Source organism: Stigmatopora argus, chromosome 12 (assembly GCF_051989625.1).
Source record: "Stigmatopora argus isolate UIUO_Sarg chromosome 12, RoL_Sarg_1.0, whole genome shotgun sequence".
Taxonomy (NCBI): Eukaryota; Metazoa; Chordata; class Actinopteri; order Syngnathiformes; family Syngnathidae; genus Stigmatopora; species Stigmatopora argus.
Genome location: NC_135398.1, coordinates 6,344,822 through 6,365,634, shown reverse-complemented (window position 1 = coordinate 6,365,634; position 20,813 = coordinate 6,344,822). Strand labels below are relative to the sequence as shown.

The 20,813-nt window shown below is 39.5% G+C and overlaps 3 protein-coding genes and 1 long non-coding RNA gene across 5 annotated transcripts; 3 read left to right on the top strand and 1 right to left on the bottom strand.

Moving 5' to 3' along the window:
• The first annotated feature begins 19 nt into the window (after positions 1-19).
• ndufa13 (NADH:ubiquinone oxidoreductase subunit A13) lies at positions 20-1,817 on the top strand. The gene is made up of 5 exons (XM_077615909.1): positions 20-173; positions 899-977; positions 1,256-1,327; positions 1,434-1,503; positions 1,598-1,817. Exons 1-5 carry the CDS (start codon positions 80-82, stop codon positions 1,715-1,717), a joined length of 435 nt encoding a protein of 144 aa, XP_077472035.1. The 5' UTR covers positions 20-79; the 3' UTR covers positions 1,718-1,817.
• Positions 1,818-2,326: 509 nt separating this feature from the next.
• On the bottom strand, positions 2,327-5,667 carry LOC144086109 (transmembrane 6 superfamily member 2-like). The gene is made up of 10 exons (XM_077615908.1): positions 5,401-5,667; positions 4,714-4,820; positions 4,547-4,644; positions 4,364-4,467; positions 4,202-4,284; positions 3,988-4,112; positions 3,629-3,730; positions 3,465-3,557; positions 3,126-3,245; positions 2,327-3,037 (listed from the first exon to the last, which is right to left on the bottom strand). Exons 1-10 carry the CDS (start codon positions 5,490-5,492, stop codon positions 2,828-2,830), a joined length of 1,134 nt encoding a protein of 377 aa, XP_077472034.1. The 5' UTR covers positions 5,493-5,667; the 3' UTR covers positions 2,327-2,827.
• A 1,432-nt stretch (positions 5,668-7,099) lies between these two features.
• Positions 7,100-8,814, top strand: LOC144086111 (uncharacterized). 2 transcript variants are annotated; one of them, XR_013304355.1, is made up of 3 exons: positions 7,100-7,874; positions 7,936-8,010; positions 8,772-8,814. It is a non-coding gene; the product is annotated as an uncharacterized LOC144086111 (long non-coding RNA). The 2 variants fall into 2 exon arrangements; XR_013304354.1 differs by lacking the exon at positions 8,772-8,814 and adding an exon at positions 8,545-8,765 and having other exon boundaries at positions 7,102-7,874.
• Positions 8,815-10,175: 1,361 nt separating this feature from the next.
• LOC144086174 (uncharacterized) lies at positions 10,176-11,072 on the top strand. Its single transcript, XM_077616005.1, has 2 exons — positions 10,176-10,554; positions 10,679-11,072. Exons 1-2 carry the CDS (start codon positions 10,350-10,352, stop codon positions 10,912-10,914), a joined length of 441 nt encoding a protein of 146 aa, XP_077472131.1. The 5' UTR covers positions 10,176-10,349; the 3' UTR covers positions 10,915-11,072.
• Positions 11,073-20,813: the final 9,741 nt, after the last annotated feature.

Here is a 20,813-nt window from a genome sequence, read left to right as displayed (position 1 = left end):
CTATATTATAGAAAAAGAGTTTCTTCGGGGACCTTACTAGCGTGTTTTGGACTGGACTGTCAGTGGAGGCTGGGGCAAGATGGCGGGCTCCAAGGTGAAGCAGGACATGCCACCTCCAGGAGGCTATGCTGCCTTCGACTACAAGCGAAATCTACCCAAAAGAGGACTCTCGGGTACGCCCAGCACCCTCGCGAACTGCTAAATTTCAAACTTAACCATAGCACACCAAAAGCTCGTTTGGCTTGGGTTATCGGTGTAATGCTAATGCTAACAGGCTAGCTTGAACCTCCTAAATTATTATATTATAAATAGTTACGACTTGGCGCAGTGTTTGAGGTAAAGGTTGAAACCCTGGTTTTACACTGAAGGGAAATGTGTGTCTTTATAAGTATCATTCATGGCTTTAAAGGTCTGAATGTTCTGGGAAAGGTGCAACAAAATGTGTAGACGCTGAAATAGTGATTATCTCGTCTGTTTACCAGTCGAGAGATAAGTCCTATTTCTTCAAAATGCAATTCATACAAGTCTAAAGTATTGCCTTTTTTAATGAATTCCCAAATCATAGTCATGTGACGGTCAGGGCTGTGAATGTTTTGACCTGCCATTTTTAAAATTACTGTTCAATATTCAGTGCTGTACATCTTTTCATATTTAGACAATTTGGACAATAGCCGCAAAACTGAGAAAATGTGATAATGAAAGCCAGATGTTGTTCAAACCTAAAAGAAAAACACTAAATTGATACACGGATACTTCGGGACCGAGTCGTGACTTGTGAATCGCCAAATATGAGGCAATGCACCGTAGTTACTGCACCTGTGATATGTACTGGGAGCTCTGGTGAATTGTTGTTCCAAATGGAGCAAAGTGACCTGATGGGAAAACTCTCGTTCAACAGGCTATAGTATGTTCGGGATTGGCATCGGCATCATGGTGTTTGGCTACTGGAGAATTTTCAAGTGGAACAGGGAAAGGAGGTAAGAACATTCTGGTGTACCCAATACTTTTTAGCCACTGCATTTAGACTGGAGTCTGCGTACTCCGAATAACTTCTTGGTTCACAAAACGTAAACAGAACTAATATACCAAGAAACCAAGAAATTGGGTTCACGTAACGTTAACATTAGCAACACAAATATTTTAATCTTGTCACATCGGCATTTTAACCTCTATCATTCATTACATTCTATGTTTAAATTCTGGTAATATTAAGACTTTGATCTGGTAACTTGACTACTTTGTCTTCTATCCACAGGCGCTTGCAGATCGAGGAGCTGGAAGCCAGGATAGCGATGATGCCGCTCATGCAGGCGGAACACGATCGCAGGTGACGGCTAAATATTTTTCGTCACATAAGTGCCACCCTTTTGGAAGTTTATCATTATGTGACTGAATTTGTATATGTTCTGTCAACTGTTCTCATTCTTTGGTAGAAACCTTCGGCTGCTGAGGGAAAATTTGGAGGAGGAAGCTATTATCATGAAGGATGTTCCTGGCTGGAAGGTAAAAAAATGGATTAGAGAAATGTCATTTAGGAAGTAGTTGAGCACAAAACATGCAGCGACTGTAAACAAGCCAATATTTAACGTTCCTGCAGGTGGGTGAAAGCGTGTTTCACACGGATCGCTGGGTAACTCCTTTGTCTGAGGAGCTTTTTCACCTCAGACCTCGTGAAGAGTTTCTACACAAGCGCTTTGGTTTTTTGTGGTACGTGTAAATCCACCTCAAGGTGGACACGTTTCCCAACTTTATGGATCAGAGCCTCGGCTTCACCTACCTTGTAAATGCACTATTAAAATGCTTTTTCTTTACCTCTATTCACTGGTGTATTTTTTTATTTATGTTTTTAAACTATTTTTCCTCCACATTTTTGGTGGGCTCACTTATGAATCTAAATCAAGGACAAAATATTGAATGCAAAAATAGATGTAGTATCTACAACTCCAAATTTTTACCAAATATATATACCAATTTATTTTTATTTTTTTCCAGTGTCAACAGTACCCAAATTTGTCAACCCCCTCAATTCGTTTCCAAGCTTTAACCAGATCAATTTGTTTATGTCTTTGGGTCTTCAATTTTTTGGTTTATTTTCCAAAGGACTAATTTGTGGCTCATTAAATTCCTAAAGGCTTACAAGAACGTCACATGACTGATTGCAGATTGTGACAGTCCACTTTCATCCAGGGTTCACCTCTTATCAGTCATGAAAGCCCACGGCGTGCAACACATAGATCAGTGTGACATCATCTTCTGATAAAAGATCAGCTTCAATCAAACCAGGTCAGTGTGTGATTGTCGCCCGATTCCTTTTCTTGAAAATGGCTTGAGCCCAGATGGAGTACTTTATTATCATATCCACTTAGTAGTACAACATTAAGATTTGCGACAGAGAGTTATTTCTTGGGGTCTTCCATAACGCTCACTTTGAGGAGATATATCTGTTCTGTGAATCAAAAGAATGTTTGCCTCGCTTTATCTACTACTAATTGTTTACTTTAGATGGTTGTCAGAAGCTGATGAATATGTGGCCAGACCACAAGAATACATAATGATATTTCGGCCCTATATTATAGGGGTTTGCCTAAAAATGGGTATGAACTGATCACAGTCCTTAGCCCTGTCAAGAGCCTCCTTATCTGAGTTCAGCAGTCCATACAGGGAGTGTTACACAGGTTCACACACAGGAACATGATTATAGCTTTCCTCTATGTGGGGGGGATGGGAGGCCTGAAACATAGGTAGTGTGCCGAAAAGGTCTTCCAAGAGGAATTAGTTTTGACGGAATGCCAAATGTCGTTGGAGAAGCCTCGGCTCCCCGTAAGGCCTACTTTTTCTTCTTGTTGCTATCCATTTGTCCATGGGGAACAGGTTTCATGAAATAAGCCGCATTGTTGTGGCAGTGCAAAGCCAGCAGAGCAGGCACAACAGCAAGGAGGATATTGAAGGTGATAACGCTCCACAGTTTGTCTGAGGGGACTCGGTACGTGAAGGGCGTGCGAGAGTGTAGAGATGCTCCGATGTGGCACCACTGCGCCTGAAAAGAGCCGTGTTTTAGTTCTAAAAATAACTCCGGGGAAGATTACTCATAAAATATTAAAAAAAACAGGGCAGGCAGACTTTACCTGAGCTGTAGCTCCAGCAAAGAAGACCGTCCAGTCCAACATCCAACCGCAACCAGGCCTGATCAGACCGTAGATGAAGACTGTCAACAAGGGGACCGCGTAGAACAAATAGACCAGCATCTACAGGAAAAAATATACCCCATCAAGAATTATTTTTCTGTAAAAACAGACCCCTTCTCCTCCGTTAACTGTTTTAAAAAATTAAATCGATACGTGACTAATACTCAGGTATGACCTATAGTCCGAAAAACACTAACATCAGTTTAGCATTCTTCTCACATAGAATAGTTACTGTTTGTGGTTAGTGTGGAAGTTCTACCCAATCCCCCAAACCCTCACCATGACTTTAGGGAAGGCCACAGGATCTTTGAGATAGGGTTCAAACTGATAGAGGTATTTGAAGCAGAAGTCCAGAGGACAATCCAGTACCACCTGAAAAATGTTTGGGTTATACACATTTTACAGACAGGATTTTGGCTACTTTTTTGGATTGCAGTACTTACAAAGCCTCTAAAAACCGAGACGGCAACACCTGCTAGTAGCAATACTGCAAGTTGCAGCTCAAGAGGACGGGATAGCAGACTTTTCTTTTGTTCGGCGGCAATCTAGTCAAGACAAAACCAGTTTCAGAGAATCACTACAACGTTATGGATTCAACTCTTAACAACTCAATCTGGAATGTGCTGACATCAATCAAACTGTGAGCCAATCAAAACTGGGCAGTGGGACGCAGTTGACCCACAAACCCGTAGTTTGGACACCACTGCTTTAGATGAAGTCATTTTAAAAGGTCAATATTTTGTGGTACTATTCCAGCAACAATTTTTTCCCACTTTTTTATGTTTTTTTTTTTTTTACATACCCTGTCTGCTGGGATGATAGGCATCTCTCTTGACCTGCTAAAAAGAATGGTAGCTGCCCAGAAAGGTGCTAAAAAGAAGGGAATGTTTCTCCAAAAAGCGGGATGAATGTTGGATCCATGTTTACCTAAAAAAAGCACATATGAGGAATAGCATCACTCCAAATAGTCAGGTATCCCAATCCTTTTTTTTAATCCATATTGTTGGCGTACTCACCCACAACCACGCCAGGGATGTGAACAAGTTGATGCATGATGGAGGATCCCACCCAAAAAAGTGCCAGACTCCGGTAGCACTTCCTGCAACCACCAAAAGGAGTCGTTGACATTTCAATCCAACGCATAACACAGAAAAAAAAATTGTCAAGCCTTCGTTTACCCCCTGAACATGCGGTGTATGATGGTTAGAAAGAGGACAAAATGAACGATGCCTTCCCAGTAGGACATCATGACAGCGTAGGCAGTGCTCAGATGAGGTTCTCCCTGAAGAGATTCCAGTTTATTGTGACTTTGACCTTGAAATGTGACTCAGACTGTCTGGTTATTTGAACAGTCTTGTTACCATCTTGAGGTAGAAACTCATGAAGCCTGATATGAAGCCATCTTGCTCCAGGGCGTTGGTTAGGCCCACCAAACAAGTAAAAGACAACTCGGCAAACACTAGACACAAAACAAAAAGCGGTGCAACGGTAAAATCGGCCTCTTTTATTGTCCCGGGTTGGTCTTTACCGTAAAATAAAGGATCCACGGTCTTTTTATGTGGCGTTGTTAGAAGGAGTAGTAAAAGAAGAACAGATCCCAGAACAGCCATTCCGATTCCCAGGATAAGCAGAGGCCTGCGGAAAAAAGGACCGCAAATATAAAATAAATATGGCTAAAATATTAATATGGTACCTCAAGTAATACGAGCGATACGTAACATAATGAAATAATTGTAGAATCCTACATATTACAACTACAATGAAAGTACTAGCGATGGCCTCACAGTTCTGGGGTCGAGGGTTCGATCCCAGCTGCGTCCTCACTGTGGAGTTTGCATGTTCTCCCTGAGCTTGCGTGGTTTTTTTCTGGGTACTCCGGTTTTCTCCCACATCCCAAAAACAAGCAAATTAGGCTAATTCTATGCTAAATTGTCCATATGATTAGTTGCCTGTCTCCCAGGGTGTCCCCTGCCTGGTGCCCGTAGTTAGCTGGGATAGGCTCCAGCACCCTCGCGACCATTTTAAGGTCCTGTGCTGGTGACATCGGCACGTCAGCATATATACAAGGAATCTGATTAGAGGGGGGAAAAGTCCAATTTGTTTGGAATATATGAACATAATTTAATGAAAACAATATTTGTGGAAACCCCCGAGAAAATAATCAAGAAAACCAGCGAAATGTCAAATGAATGCATTTGACTGTGAGGTAACTTACCCCTGGAGCGCAGGGACGTTGTTCATGGTGTACAAAAGTGCGGGAGCCAGCAGCGAGAGGCCCAGCACGCACACTTCTTCGGGCAGCCTCATGATCCCCACTCAGCGGTTGCTCTTTTCAAACGTCCCAGGAACAAAAACCTGCCAGTTGCCAATCCTAACGTCGCACAGTAAGAAGTGGACTCATGCTAGAGCTTGGTGTTGGCTCCAATTGTGCAGGTGATTGTTGGCGTAGTCGCCTTTTGATCAGTTTAACATCAACTCCACCTTCCCAGCAGGTTTCAAAGTCCAACTCCCAGGGACAGACAGTGATTCTCAGATTTAATTACTTGAATGTGAAAGTGTACTAACGAGTAGGAAATGGCACAAAAAATAGAAAAAAAAATAACAGCTTTTCACTAAAAGTGCTTTGTGAGGATTTTCTTCTTGCTGTTTAAAACTCATAGCCTTTAAAAAAAAAAAAAAGTACAAATGCTGAAATTGCCAACACTGCCCCCGGGTGGACAGAGCTTCCAAATTCAATTTACTAGCTTTAAATTGGATCGAAATTGGGTTAAAAAAAACAATATATATATCATTATAATTTTTTTTGTGATCATTCATTGGCTGCCAATGACAATGATAGACGTCCAATCCAATTTGACTGGAGGTCTGGCAGTGCCAGTACAAATGAAACAGATTACATGTCTTTTCTGTCTAAAACAACTGCTATTATGTACAGTACAACTATCCAAAAGAATACTTAGTCAAACTCTATAATGAAAAAGTATTTTTTTTTTAAATATTATTGTAAGTCCGTCCAACCTTAGACTGCAGTTATCTATAGGCAACATGCTGTAAAGGGATTTAATTAAAAGTACATTGCACAATTACTGTAATTATAGTATTAATATGTATTACACTGATAGCTCCCATTGTTCCACAATGCTGTTTTCATTTTGATCCATATGAAACTAAGTGGTGGAAATATTTGATTCCTTAAGGGATCTGTCATGTTTGTTTATAGCATGAACAATTCCGCTGAAGGATTTATCACTCTGGATTATGTACATTGGCGAGCACATAAACTATCTAAAAGATCCCCATGATTTTCTTCAGCATGGATGTAAATGATAAGTGCATTATGTAACATCTTTTGCTCCGACATTTCAAAACAGGCCTTCATCTAATGCAACTTATCTTCTGCAATAAAGCGGCTGAAGAGGATTACGCGTCGTCACGCCGCAGAAACGTCACGGTCAGTCCGAGTCGAGAGTTGCAGGGCCACAAAGTCGAAAGAGGTATAGACGCCAGCTCTCTCCATATTTACAAAGTGTGCTCCTTTTTGTCTGCTTTCCACCATGTTACATCCTCTGGTCATCGGCATCATGACCGTCAACACCTCTCTGACCGTCATCTACTGGATCTTTCTCCTGGGGGACGTCTACTTCAAGTGGATGATGGAGCCGGAGGACAAACCCAAGACGGTGGTCACCCCCGCCTGAGGGGTCCGTATGGGCCCACCTGACGGCGTTGTATGCCTCCAGGACTCTAGTCGGCTTCTAGTGCATTTCTTTGGAGCTCTTCTAGCTTTGAATTCCTCCTAGTTTTTTTTATTTGAAAGAAGAAAACAGGTATGTTCTATCACAAAACCACATAACATATCCATAATCACAAAATGAATTGTTATCAATCTGTCAGACGCTAACATCGATGCAACATCCCGCCAAAATCACTGATTTCATCTGCAAAACCAATAGTATTCATTTCTGGAAAAAAACATGACCAATTTTTTTTCCATGTACATTTATTGAATTGAACTGAATGCTTTTATTATCATTATACAAGTATAATGAGATTTAAAGCTTTCACCATGGAGTGCACAAATAACAACAAACAAACAGACAAATAATAAATAAATCATAAATAAATAAGTCATCAATATGATAAGTAGTAGTCAACACTGAATAAGTGGTCACATAAATAAGTACAAAGTGATATTATAGTAATGAAATGCAGTTTATGAGACATTGTGGTACTTTAGAGTGGTCCATATTTTATCCTGGTTTATAAGTGAATATGTAGTAACTATCAAACAACCTGCTAATCTGCTGACTCGAGTAAATGTATCCACCTGGCGACACATCATTTGACGTGTGAGCAAAATCCTAATCGAGGATTAGCGAGAGGAGCGCCTGTCCGAAGCAGCCGAACCTTCACAAGAGATATTTTGAACCAACGGCGCTTTTCCGTCTCGCTCAACATGAGCCACGAATTCTACTGCGGTCTGCATCCCGTCTCCTGGTTCATTCTTTTCGCAAACGTCGCCCTCATCATCATCGAGTGGCAGTTTGTCATCAGTCGCTTTGTCCACATTAACATGCCGCAGAAAGATAACAAGACGGAACCCTAGTTGAAGGAGATCTGGAGGAACTGCTAAGCGTTCGCTCCAGCCTAGTTTGTTGTTTTTAAAACACGTAGAGTCAAATTATGATGGTATGTTTGTGCTTTTGACAGAGGCTCCATTTAAGAGGTTAACTTTGTTTGTTTTTTGCAGATGTACCTGAAAGCAACTAATTTAGAAGACCCCGCTTTGAGGAAAAGAGAGACGGAGACAAATATTCATTGCCAGGTACAGAATCTTCTTTTTCTTTCATTTCTCCTACTTTTCTGTCAGCGTCAAAAGTTCCAGTTCAAATGTGTTTTGAGGTCTTTCAAGTTACCATTTGTCCATTGGTCCAGTTTTCTAAGACTTTTTATTTTTGGTTAGCGCAAAGAAATCATTTAGGAGTAGCTTTGGGCACTTATAGCAGATTAAATGGTATGTTACGTTTTTCTGTAATAAATACAACAATTTCAAATGAGCTGCGATTGGACCCCCGAACATATAAATCCGTTTTTTCTACCGCTTATCACCATTATGATCCTGAATGAGTGGTTAACTGCCAATTTCTGTACACCTAAAATACAGTGAAGGTATCACTACAATAATAACAGTGATTTATGTCATTTGTAAAGCAAGAGAGGCATTTTCTTTTAACCAGTATCTGTATTCTACACGCATGTATGTATGTATTTTCATATGTAGAGTGGTCACGGGGGCTTCTAAGCCTCTTTCCTGTATTACCTAGCGTCCACTTCTCAGTGCGTCGTAATTCCCACACAGATGGAATGCTGATATTGCATGGTGACACGCGTCAATCCTATTAACGCTGTCCTATATTCACCTCTGTCCTGGCTCACCACCATATTGGACTCCCAGTAAAAGTGCCTCAAAGTGGGAATGTGTAAAGATTAGACGAATTGCCACATTTCCCGTCTCATGCCTCACGTCATGTTGGCTATTTTGGGAGAGTCATTCCTTAAAGATGACCGATCTGCCCATCCTTCCAGACACGTGTGCTTTGCAGTACATTTCAAGCCACTCAACCGAACAGTTTGATACAAAGAACTCCTCCCTTTGTCGAAAACAGCTCAACCATGAACCCAGTCGTGTCCCTCTTGCCTGTGTTTGAACACCGGCAGATTCTCCAGCTGTCCACAAGGAAGAATGAAGATTTTAGATTTGAGTTTTTCCTAATGTATAATGCGATGATTGCCTGCAAGATTGTATGATTTGCCGATTATTTGTTCACTTAAACGCGCAAACGATAAACTGGTCTGTTGTAATAATCCACTGGACTTTCACCCCTTCCAGACTGAATTTTTGGGCCCAAACTGGTGAAGGAAAGAAGCAACTGAGAGTGCAAATTATCTTGATGGAAGGAGAGAAAGAAGGGATGTTGCCAGGTTACCAGGACCTTCCATCCAGGCTGCTAAAAGTCCGTGGAGAAGCATCAAGCGAGAAAAAAGAGCATCCTCACATGGCGTGACCTTCACCTGCCCTTGGAGACCACAGATCTCCTCCCTCTATTCTTTAATGATGCCACCTGGTTTGTTTTCAGTCATTGGATAGTCTCTTAGAGGAATGCTTAAGTAAATGCTTTTTTTTTTCTTCTATAACTCTGTATACTTCAATTACTCAGATAATAATACCAAAACTCTCGCTATGACACTTTCAACGTGTATTGTTAACCATTCCAAATCCTTCTCTGATAAAAAAGGAATTAAAAATGTATAATGTTGGACATGAAAAATCATATTAGATACAATTTTCTGGTGCGGAGCTGCTATTTCCATCAAGTGTTACTGTTGAACTAAATTTCTTTCCAGTAAACAACTTAACAAAACAAGTTGTGTCATTTCTCTTTTTAATCCATTTTAGCTATATGTATATATATATATATATATATATATATATATATATATATATATATATATATATATATTTGCAACTGTCAGCTACAGTAAGATCAATGGGAAAGGGGAAAGGATTAGTCAAGATCTGCCTTAAACACTATTTATATGGATAGACAGGCTGAAAGGTAGAAAGAGAAAGTTACATTATATTGCTTAGTAAAAAAAAAGTAGATAAAAAATGGGAAAGCAAGATGGTTAAGGGCTGGATAAAATGATGATAGTGATGATACAGAGCAAGAGACTGAGATAGAGAGACAGAAAGAGACGAATAGACAGAGCTAGCAAGAGTCAGAACGATATTAAAACTATGAAAAAGATCAATAAATAGCTAAAGCGAGCATCAGACATAGGAATAGCTAGCAAGAGCATAACCAAGACCACAAGAGAGCTGTCAAAAGGGTTTATAATCAATAGAGCTAGACACGTGGTGTACCTGTCTGAATGGAAACGTCGTCATAGACAAAACATTTATCTGACCTTGAGGGCGCCAAGCTGCTTTAATCTACCTCTGTGAGCTCAGACAAACGTGCAGACAGACACGCATGGCGCTGAAGAGTGGGAAAACCTAACCGTGTTTCTTTCCTCTCATCTCCCATCGCAATTCAGCAGAGATGCAGATTTTTGCTTCTAGACTGATTTCCTGACTCGGTCCATGCGAAGTTTTGGAACACCATGGAAGTGCCCGTAGACAACTTAAAGATCCGTTACAAAGAAGACGATGGGGCGGTGTTGTTTGAAAGCTACGTACCCCCGTCCAGGGATGCTATCCACATGCCGACCTACATGCTCTATCTACTCATGGCCGTATTCACCGTTGTCGGGGTTCTCTACGCCATTATCGGCCACCTCATCATGGACCTAATCCATGACTTCGCAGGTGAGTAGCAAGCGGTGCTGCTACTACACCGAGCAGTAGTAGTATCTTATGTTACACCTTGAAGTAAAAATGATGTAGATTGGAATAACGATGATCTCATGCATAACGGCGTTATGTTTTGTAGACTGGCTCTTTGGGGAACAGCCCGAAGAGGTGGTGGTCAACTATTGTGAGGCCAAGGACAAATTTGTGGCCGACTGGTGTCCAGAAACTACGCCGGAGCTGCAGGAGATGGCCCGAGCTGAGGAGAACAAGATGGCCGACAAAGACTTCATGAAGTCGCCCGCTATCTGGATCATCTCCACGGAGCCCCGGGGTTCCAGATCGGGACCCCGTGTGGTCTTTGGGAAGAGGACTTGAGGAGAATGTGCGCTAAAAGGCTGGCCTCTGGATTTTTTCCCTGTTATGTAAAAACAAGCTATAAATATAGAGATATGTATTCTGTACAGTCTAGTGCTTATTACAGTTAGTGCATGTGAAAGAATATTTTTATGATAAATGCTTTCTGAAGGTGTCAATTGGGTTCTAATAGTTGCTTTGTAAATCATGAGTGATTGCTTACATCTTCTATCACATTGCCACAATGTGACATGGTGCTTTTTGTTGTTGTTGTTTTTAACAAGATTACTTGTTCAAAGTGACCGTTTTAATTGAATTTTCTATGATTGACTTCTAACAGTGCAATAATCCTATTAACTTTGCCCCACTAATAAACCCTATTTTCTCAAATCTAAAGCCTAAACTAAACACCACGATCAATCAGTGCAGATAATGTAATCAACAGGCACTATGACTTAAAACCGACAATAGCTGAACAGCAAATAAACTAATACATAATATATTTTAATATAATATAAAATAATATAATGTAATGTAATTATAATATAATAGTCCTAATACTATCATTGAATTGAATGCCTTTATTGTCATTATACATACAACTAAAATGAAATTTAAAGATTTAGATACAATGAAAATGAAGTGAGGTAAAAAAAAAAGAAAGACAAAAAATTGCAAATGAGCAGATCTGAATCTATCCAGATATACGTATTACAATCACCTTTTTACTACTTACTAACAAGTCACATTCCTTTCCACTAGCAGTGGACAGATGCAATGATGCATTCACGTGCCCTGCAAGTAAGGACATTGTCGTTGATGAATTTCGAGCTAAATATCATGCATATCAAGCGTGTTCCTACTAGTAAAGCTACATTCCGACTGTCCTTCTCATCCTCACGTTGAGACACGCTGCAGCCGAAGAGCGCTTTTGTGTCGCTTTTTCTGCCTCCCCCACCTCCCCCTCGTCCTCCCCCTGGTCCTCCCCCTCCTCCCCTGCCAAGTTCCAACACGCTCCACTTTGCTCCTGTCCCGAAATGATTGCTCAAGAATACCATGTCCTTTGAATGCCACATTGAAAAGCATTGATTTGAAAGGAATTAACGCCACTTGCATGGATAGGACTTCGACGCCGATGTGGGGCGAATGTGAGAGGTGAGCTGCTTGTTTTAAGCTAATCGGGAAACAGCGGCGTTTAAACGCAACATGCCAATTAGCCAAGATTTTCTTTTTAAAACCTCTTTTTTTTTCAACAATATTGTTACCAAATTGTAAATTCCACGCGGGTCCGCTTGTCAATAAGCACAAGGCCCGCGTTCATTTTCAGTACAGCCTCCATTTACATATTCGTCATTTTTTGGGGGGGTGTTATGTCGATATAACAATTACACGCGTATTGGTGGCCTATTTTGATTAAAATGCGCCGGCGTAACCCAAAAAGAAGAGAATTTACACGTGACATATAGTGTACAATGAAAGCTAAATAATGCTAATGAATAGGCACATGTCAATTCTCAATATATTGCAGTGTGGCACATAAAAAAACAAAAAACAATAGTGTTGTTTCATTGTGCTGGAGGACAATAATACGGCGTGTGGACGAGTCATTTGCTCATGTGCTCAACTATTTAAATCTCTGGCATGCCGCAACTGTCTGTCTTGTCATTTTCAGCTGTTTTCAGGAATGTGACATTTGTTGATGGGTAACAAGAGCATTGAAACCGTGGGCCTGCGTGTGTAGTGGTATTCCTGAGTGGACGTTGATTTTTAGCATTAGGTTAGCATGCAAGCTAGCATGGTATACATATTGATTAGCTAGTCTAAGGTTTATTGTCATCCCTTCAAAGGTTCCCTGCTGTGTCTTCCATAGGCTAATTAGTGGTCCTACATTAACATAAATTCTCACAGATGTATAAATGACATGAATGTGAAAAGTCTCAAGATGTCTGTCTTTTTCTTCTTTATTAATAGTATGATATCAAAAGATGAAATCATGTTTCAATGTTACGCTGGAAAGAGTGGGATCATGGCGAGTCCCAAAAATTAAAATTTTATCCAAATGATCTTGCTTACAGTAAGATTAGATGTTGAACAAATGTGAATGTCAGTTTTTTTTACAAACTCAAACGGATACCCAACTCATAACTGTTAAAGTCATAACTGTCAAATGTGTTCATGTAGTTGACTGAGCTATAAAGGCTGTATTGAGTTTGAAGTCATTTTAATTGAATAAGTCTTTATAATTGATGGCGAATTTGTGTGCTACCCTCGAAGAATTTGGGGACCTAGAGTTGTCACTCAAATATTGTTGTGTAATTTCTATATAATAACGTTTTAGTTCGGTTAATGTATTAGGGTTTACTGCATAGATACATGGGGAAAAACATATGCTAGTTCTTAAGACAAAACTATTTTTATTGAATTGTAATGTTGATAAATAATATTTTCACCGTGTGTACAAAGCACTATACGAGATTGCACTTGGTTTAGAATGTAGGCGCTGACTAAGTGCCGAAAACTGTCTTGAAATATGACTAATGTTTATGTAATTTTTGGACTCTGCAACTACAGAAATTGCCCAGCAATATTACTGTATGTAAAACAATAATAAACAGATTATTTAAAAATACTGTTATTAAAGCCAAGAGAATTGAATGGAAAAACCAAAGTTAACAATTGAGTTATTGGAGGCTAAAATGTGGACATTTTTAGGCATGCATAGCTGATGTTTATTTTGTCTGTTAGCAAACATAAAAAAATATGATTATTGTACAATTTTACTCTATGTCAACCCACTGAAAGTTAACTTAGGTTTTTTCACAGTGCTGTGGAGGAGGACACATCATCTGATGTCACAGGTAGAACATTCCCACAATTCATATAAACATTAAAGTAGAGCATACTGTGATTTTTCTTCCTGGAATTTAAACTGTTCTTTTTTTAGATGTGAGCCGAGAAGAATCCGACAGCACTCCTCTTCTTCAGCCCCACACTCTAAAGGAGTTTGAGCAGGTACATACATTTCCTTTTTTTGTATGTATTGGTGAATGTCTTTTATCAATGTTTGGTCATCTAGGGACTGTGTGCTCTATGTCGCCGTCTTGTGGTCAAAAGTATGATCGCAAGATTACACGTATACAGTCTTTCTATTTTTGGAGCCTTAAAATGTAGTTGAGTGTTCCTATTGTGCCTGTTGCAAATGGTTCTAACCTGTTCATACTGCAGTAACTTCTGGCACCTTTAGTATCTTAATGGTTGTCATTTCGGTGCGACAATGGAAGAGGATTGATGGGATTTAAAATCATATTCTCTTTATTTATGGATATACTGCCAACATGTCTCCTGTCTGATGGAGGGAAAAATGTTATTACAATTGTCTTTTATGTGACGTATATAAATGATAAAAACAAGTTGCTTCCAGAAATGGGATCACCTACAGCTGAGGGCATCGCATGGAAAATACCCTGAATGGAATCTCTTGCTTTCTCCCTCAGGCCTCCACCATGGCCCAGATTTTCATGCTCCCTCATCTATAGGATTAAAGGGCTCTGTTTAGTTTACATTATGATATTCCTTTGCCAATAGGTTATTAACAATGAACCAGAATATAACCTTATATATTAGGGATGTCCCGATCATGTATTTTTGAGACACCTGATTTTGCTGATCTGCCGATACCTGGGAAATGTATTGAGAAGGAAAAAAATAGAACATCCAAATGCATTTTTTTCGCCCCCAATTTGAACAAAGCTATCCAACATTAATCACTCGTCAATAAAGATGAAAAAAAATCTATGTAAATACCTCACACACATACAAATAGTGCTAGATATATACGACTTAAAGAGCTGCGTTTGTGTGTGCGTGCACGGAAGTGAACGTGTCATGTTTTAATGCGGTACATGATGTCATCCCTTATATATATCAGGACACTAAATTTGGTTCCTGACCCATTTTGCTCTGAATTATTGAACGGCAGGATGCAATAGGACACTTTAATGGACACACTCAGTGATCACATCCGGAAGAGGAAGTCATCACGTAGTATATCCAAATTGGATCACTAGCATCCATTATGAAATGACATTACAAAAATAAATTTGTATATTTCCAAATGATTTCATTATCTTTTTGGACAATAGTGAGAGATTGAAAAAAATCTCAATGAGGATGTTGCTATTATTTTGCCACCTTGTGGCTTTCAAACAAGTTAGTAAGTGTAAAATATTTGAAATAATTATTGAAGTCCATTTTTTCTTTCCTATATTTATTAAGGTAGTACTGTAATGGAGTACATGGTGGAGTAAGAATTCGAGCCTACAAGGGAGCTGTAGTTTAATGTTATTCATTTTGGTTGTACTTGGAGAGGGAAATATTTTTGAAGGGTGGAACTTGGTGTCAAAAGTTTCAGAACAACTGCGCTATTGTATCTTTGTCAACATAAGTGGCCCCCGATCGCCAAGGTGAACACTCCAGAGGCTAGCCCAATGAATTGAGTCGTTTGACGCGAAAACTGGACAATTATTTACTTTTCATTATATTTGAACTTTATGATTTTAGGAAGTATTTTTTTAGTTTTAAAATGCTACACGATGTTTTTGCATCCAACTAACAACATCTCCATTCATTCCGATCAGGATATGTAGGTTGCATATTTTAAAATCACAGTGTGGGCGTTGAACAATTTAAGAATAGTTAAGAAAAATCACACACATGTGTTTTAAGGGGAAAAACGCTTACAAAAACGCTAAAATCTTTAGCCAAGAGGTCAAGAAGAGGATATTTGCACTCGTGTGTGTGTGTCAGCTCCCCTTTTTCTCCAGAGGGTGAGACTTCTCATCATATCACAAGTGCCTGTAAACTCAGTCAGTATCTTTCCTGCCCCCACTTCTGGTCTTCGTCCCTCCTCCTCCTCCTCCTCCTCCTCCTCCTCCTCCTCCTCCTCCTCCTCCTCCTCCTCCTCTTCTCCCCCGCCGCTTCCCCCCTTCTCCCCCGGCGGTCTGGGATTCCACAAACGCGTGCTCCTGTAAACTAAACCCGAGCAGCGTCCCTTCACCCTCAGAACACGCCATGGAGCTGACACGAATGCATCTTTGAGCACTCAGGCTGCAGAGATGCCCTCTGCACCTCAAATACTCTTCTAGACTCGTTTTGAAGTGTGTGCTTTGGTTAATGGGGTGCCAGAGGCCCAACCGGGGCAGAATTTGACTCGAGTACCAGGCCGAAAGAGAGGCCGGGTGTGATATGGAGAGGCGGAGGAGGACCTTTTATTTTTGAACCGAAAAAGACATGACAAGTGGCGTCGGCCCTAATTGACGGTCATGTATAACAGTTACCGTACTTTGTCGCAGCACCTGAACGACCTGAAGAAGGAGAACTTCAGCCTCAAGCTGCGCATCTACTTCCTGGAGGAGAGAATTCAGCAGAAGTACGAGGAGAGCAGCGAAGATGTCTATCGAACGGTAAGTGCGCGTGGAAAATAGAATGTACAAATTCATTCGAGGGATGTCCCAATCACATATTTTTGCCTGTGACTCTGAATCCTAGTCGTCTGATTTTTTATCATTTTTAAAAAGGTGATTTTAATGAAGGAAAGAAAAAGCATAAAATTCCTTTTTTTCTTCTTCAGTTGTGCAGCGGTAAAATAAGGTTGCAGACAAATTGTTTAACTTTGTACTTTACATAAATACACTTGGTCACCCAATGTGATAAATTGAGCTATTTTTTGTGATTTGTTTTACTGCAAGGTTTGTTTTAATAGTGTCAATCTAAATATTATAAAATCTGCTGCATATTGCTACATTTTTGCATCATACTTTAATAATAATAAAATAGTTAAATATTTTTTCTACTTGTTACATTAACTCATTAACTACCATAGCAAGTGAACCTATTTCACTGCCATTGACGGCGAGAACCGTCCCTCCTGCTAACCCTCCCAGTCAAAATGGATTGGACTTCTCACACCGTCAATGGCAGCTAACGAGTTAATACTAAAAATGTAAACAGGCCCGATTTGGATTGGATTGGATTGGATAACTTTATTCATCCCGTATTCGGGAAATTTCGTTGTCACAGTAGCAAGAGGGTGAGAATGCAGATATAGGAAAGGCATTTTAGACATAAATACATAGGTAATAAGAAAGTTAATGCTATTTTCCTGCTAAAAAGAATTGGCTGCGGATGGGCTTTCCTGAGCAATCTTAAGTTTGTTGGCTCAGCTGCTCTGGTCATCAACTGTCAGCGTTGTTTTTAGAATTTGAGAAGGTGTCACCATTTGCTTAGAAACTTTTGCCTCCATGCACGGTGGGTGCTTGTGTGCAAATGACACATTTTGGTGCTCAGGAAACTGTGGACAATAATGATGTTGTTGCTTTAAATGGTCTGTTTTACAATGAAAAGTGATAGGATTGTGCACTCTGGCCACAAAATTTGATTAATCGGATGATCTAATGCAAGGGTGTCAGACTCGGGTTGGTTCGCGGGCCACGTTAACGTCAACTCGATTTCATGTGGGCCGGACCATTTTAGATATAATATTTATATATTTTTTATATAAATTGATTAAAAGAACTGGATTAAGATCCCTGAATATTCATTTTTTTAAACATCTAAAACAATGTTTATTTTAGCTTTTTTAAAATATATTTTTAGATTTTAGAAAAGGATTTCTGAACTAAAAACACAGAAAATGGATTAAAAAATTACAATTATTTATTTAAAAGGGGGAAAATCAGTAAATTTAATATACATCTATACTCTTCATTTTAATTTGATCCTAAAACAGAAAGTCGGCACTCATGATTTACTTTCCCGGGCCACACAAAATGATGCGGTGGGCCAGATTTGGCCCCCGGGCCGCCACTTTGACACATGTGATCTAATGAATGTGTTCGCCATTGCTTTTATTTTTTTTTGGCAGTGCGCAGCCTGAAATTATTTTTGGTGCAGATTTTTAGGAATTGGTTTTGTGCTCTTTGGGTTTTATTAAAATATCGGGGCACCGTGATGGTAGATGTTCTGCAGTATATAAGTATACCTAATGTGTATCATCTGAACATCGGCTTCTCTCATGAATGAATGTTCTGTGGCATCAGTGAATGAATTTTCATCCTGGATCAATAAACTGTCTCATGGCCCAGCTAATATGGCCGATTCACAAAAATAACTACAATCACATTTCTCAATCAGTGCAGTCTCTAATTTAAAGACTGACTGGCATTTGACTAAACTTCCTTAATAACGGCAACTGTGGCACAAAATAACAAAGCAAGTCATTTTTTAAATGATCAGCCAAATTGTGAATGTTTTTCATTTTCAGCTTATGCCATCTGCTGAATTACAAATACATGCAAAAGTGCCTATTAGATCAACACTATTAGCTTTGTGAGTGTATACCAGAACTGATGGACAGATTTCTAGTCAGTATATTTTTCCAGTAGGTTTTTGATCTTCTATCTCTCCGCTTATCAATTTAATGACTTTGTGATTGGCGACTAAATCTTCCATACGTGCACGCGGCGGCTGGGGCTTGTTTCATTTGGCAGGGCAGAATGACCGAGGGCTCGGCGCCCACTGTCTAAACATTTCAGTGAAACCCAGCACAGCCTAGGTGGGCACATAGCGATCCCTCTGGAAGCTTTATCGCACTATTTTTAGCTTGGCTGAATGCACTCACATGTGGTCGCACGAGAGCCTTAATGACAGGACATGTTGATGTGACCCTATGCCAGTAAATGATTGTCAGTTCTCCATCCCGTAACCCGTATTTCTATCTTTAAAGATGTCATCTATGGAAATAATTTGAGATATAGTCAATAAGCAATAAGCAGCAAAAACACAAAACATGCAAGAGTGGACGGTAGTTCCGTACACTCTTGCTCGTTTTGTGTTTTTGCTGCTTTTCTGTCTTAATGATCTGATTTGGTGATTCTTAATGATCCCATTTACTTTGATTTTCTTTGTACTTTGGGCTTTTGCTTTGTTGTTCTGTCTAATCACCCTCTGCTACTGTCACAATGAAATTTCCCGAATACGGGATGAATAAAGTTATCCAATCCAATCCAATCCAATAATGTTGCAGCTTCCCTCCGTCCGTGTCTGGTTTATTTGAGGGGGTTTGTTGCTGAGGGCCATCAGAGGCCAAAATAGCAGGTGCAGGCCTACCCTGATAGGTGTCTATTTATAAAGCTGTTTTGAAGATGGCCGCTGTGTTGTTGACACACACTGATAAACATTCCTTTCAGCGGCTTGTTACATTATCATCATTGTTAAGGTGGCAAATTTAATCATTCAAATAAGAGTACAGCTTGTGTCAAAGCCGCTGACTTACTATTTATTGGGTGCCCTACACTGAAAAGTCTCATATTGATACTACCCCAAAAAGTTACCAAAAAAGTATTGTACTCTATTTTCATTTTACAAATCAATGCACTCGGAAGTTTTTTTTTAATGAAGTCAAGTCATATTATTAAAAAGATAAACACATACATGAATTGAAAGACAATAAATTACATATCAAAATTAATTGTTGACACAGACATTATTTAGATCACCTATCAGGTGATCAGTCTTTTGGTCTTTTTTTTTTGCACCACAACATGAATGAGTCATTTTGGTTTTAGATTACGGCAACACAATCATTGCCTGCCTGTCTGATTTAAGTGAGTATGTCTGGAACATCCTCATACTTGTGACTCGTGTCCAGCACCACAAGGTGTATAAAATACCAAACTTGATGGCCAGATTAAATATTAAAAAGATAGGGACTAGTACAGGGAACACTATGGTCAACCTTGGTAGGACAGCAATAGTAAACAACCTGCAGAGTTTAACCTTTGACCACCAGGGGCTCAATACCTTGGCTTCCGTGAATTCACTACTCTAAATATACCAGTCATGAATGCAGGGTCAGATTCTGAACTCATGATACGCAACACCTACAAGCTCTGATTGACTCTCCAGATGGAGAAATTAGGAAAGTGAGATCGTGCTAGTTTTAGAGAGACAGCCAAAAGCTTAGTATTAGATACCTGAGATACAGTATATACGTTCATTCAGTCTTCCTTGTTGTATAACATTTTGAAAAAAAACCATAAACCCATTGCTTTTCTATCCGACTCTGACACTATTACACTGACTGTTATGTATTTTTTTAGGCTATGAAAAAATGTTATCTCAACAGTTGCCCATTTTTACTATTGCTTCATTAATGTATGTTTGTTCTTTTTCTGATAAAATAAAAAAAATGCCCTTCCAATTATGCGATTTATAATCCAGTGCTACCTATAATCCTAAAAATGCGGTGTATATATTTATAGTATGTATTGAATTCATATATGATGCAAAGAAATGTTGTTTGTTGCAAATTGCTATTTTATCTCATCTTAAGCCATAATGTTAATTGCCACAGAAATAATTAGAATGGGGGTTTATAAATGAAACTGAAGCGCTGGTGGTTTGATTTGTTGTAGAACATCGAGCTGAAGGTGGAAGTAGAGAGCTTGAAGCAGGAGGTCCAAGAAAAACAGCAACTTCTGGACAAAGCTCTGTAAGTTCACACACACACATGCACTTAAAACAACGCTTAAGTAGTAGAAAATCAGAAAAGTATTCACTTGTCAATTGATTCATCGTAAACTAACATGTTGATTGTGCTGGTGTTCTTTTAATGACCAGCGCTCAGTATCTGGAAATGGCATGTGAAGAAGTCATTGCTATTGTAAGATCAGTATATTTAAATACACCCACATTTATTAACGGTAGATAGTTGCCATGTCAAATTGGCAAAATAAACTATTTGTTTTTGACATTGTACAACTGTATAGTACTTTTTACAAGACGGTCATCGATCATTTGAACCTTAACTCTTTGTGCATTACCGCTCAAGATGGGAACGCATTTGTCCATTCCACTTAAAA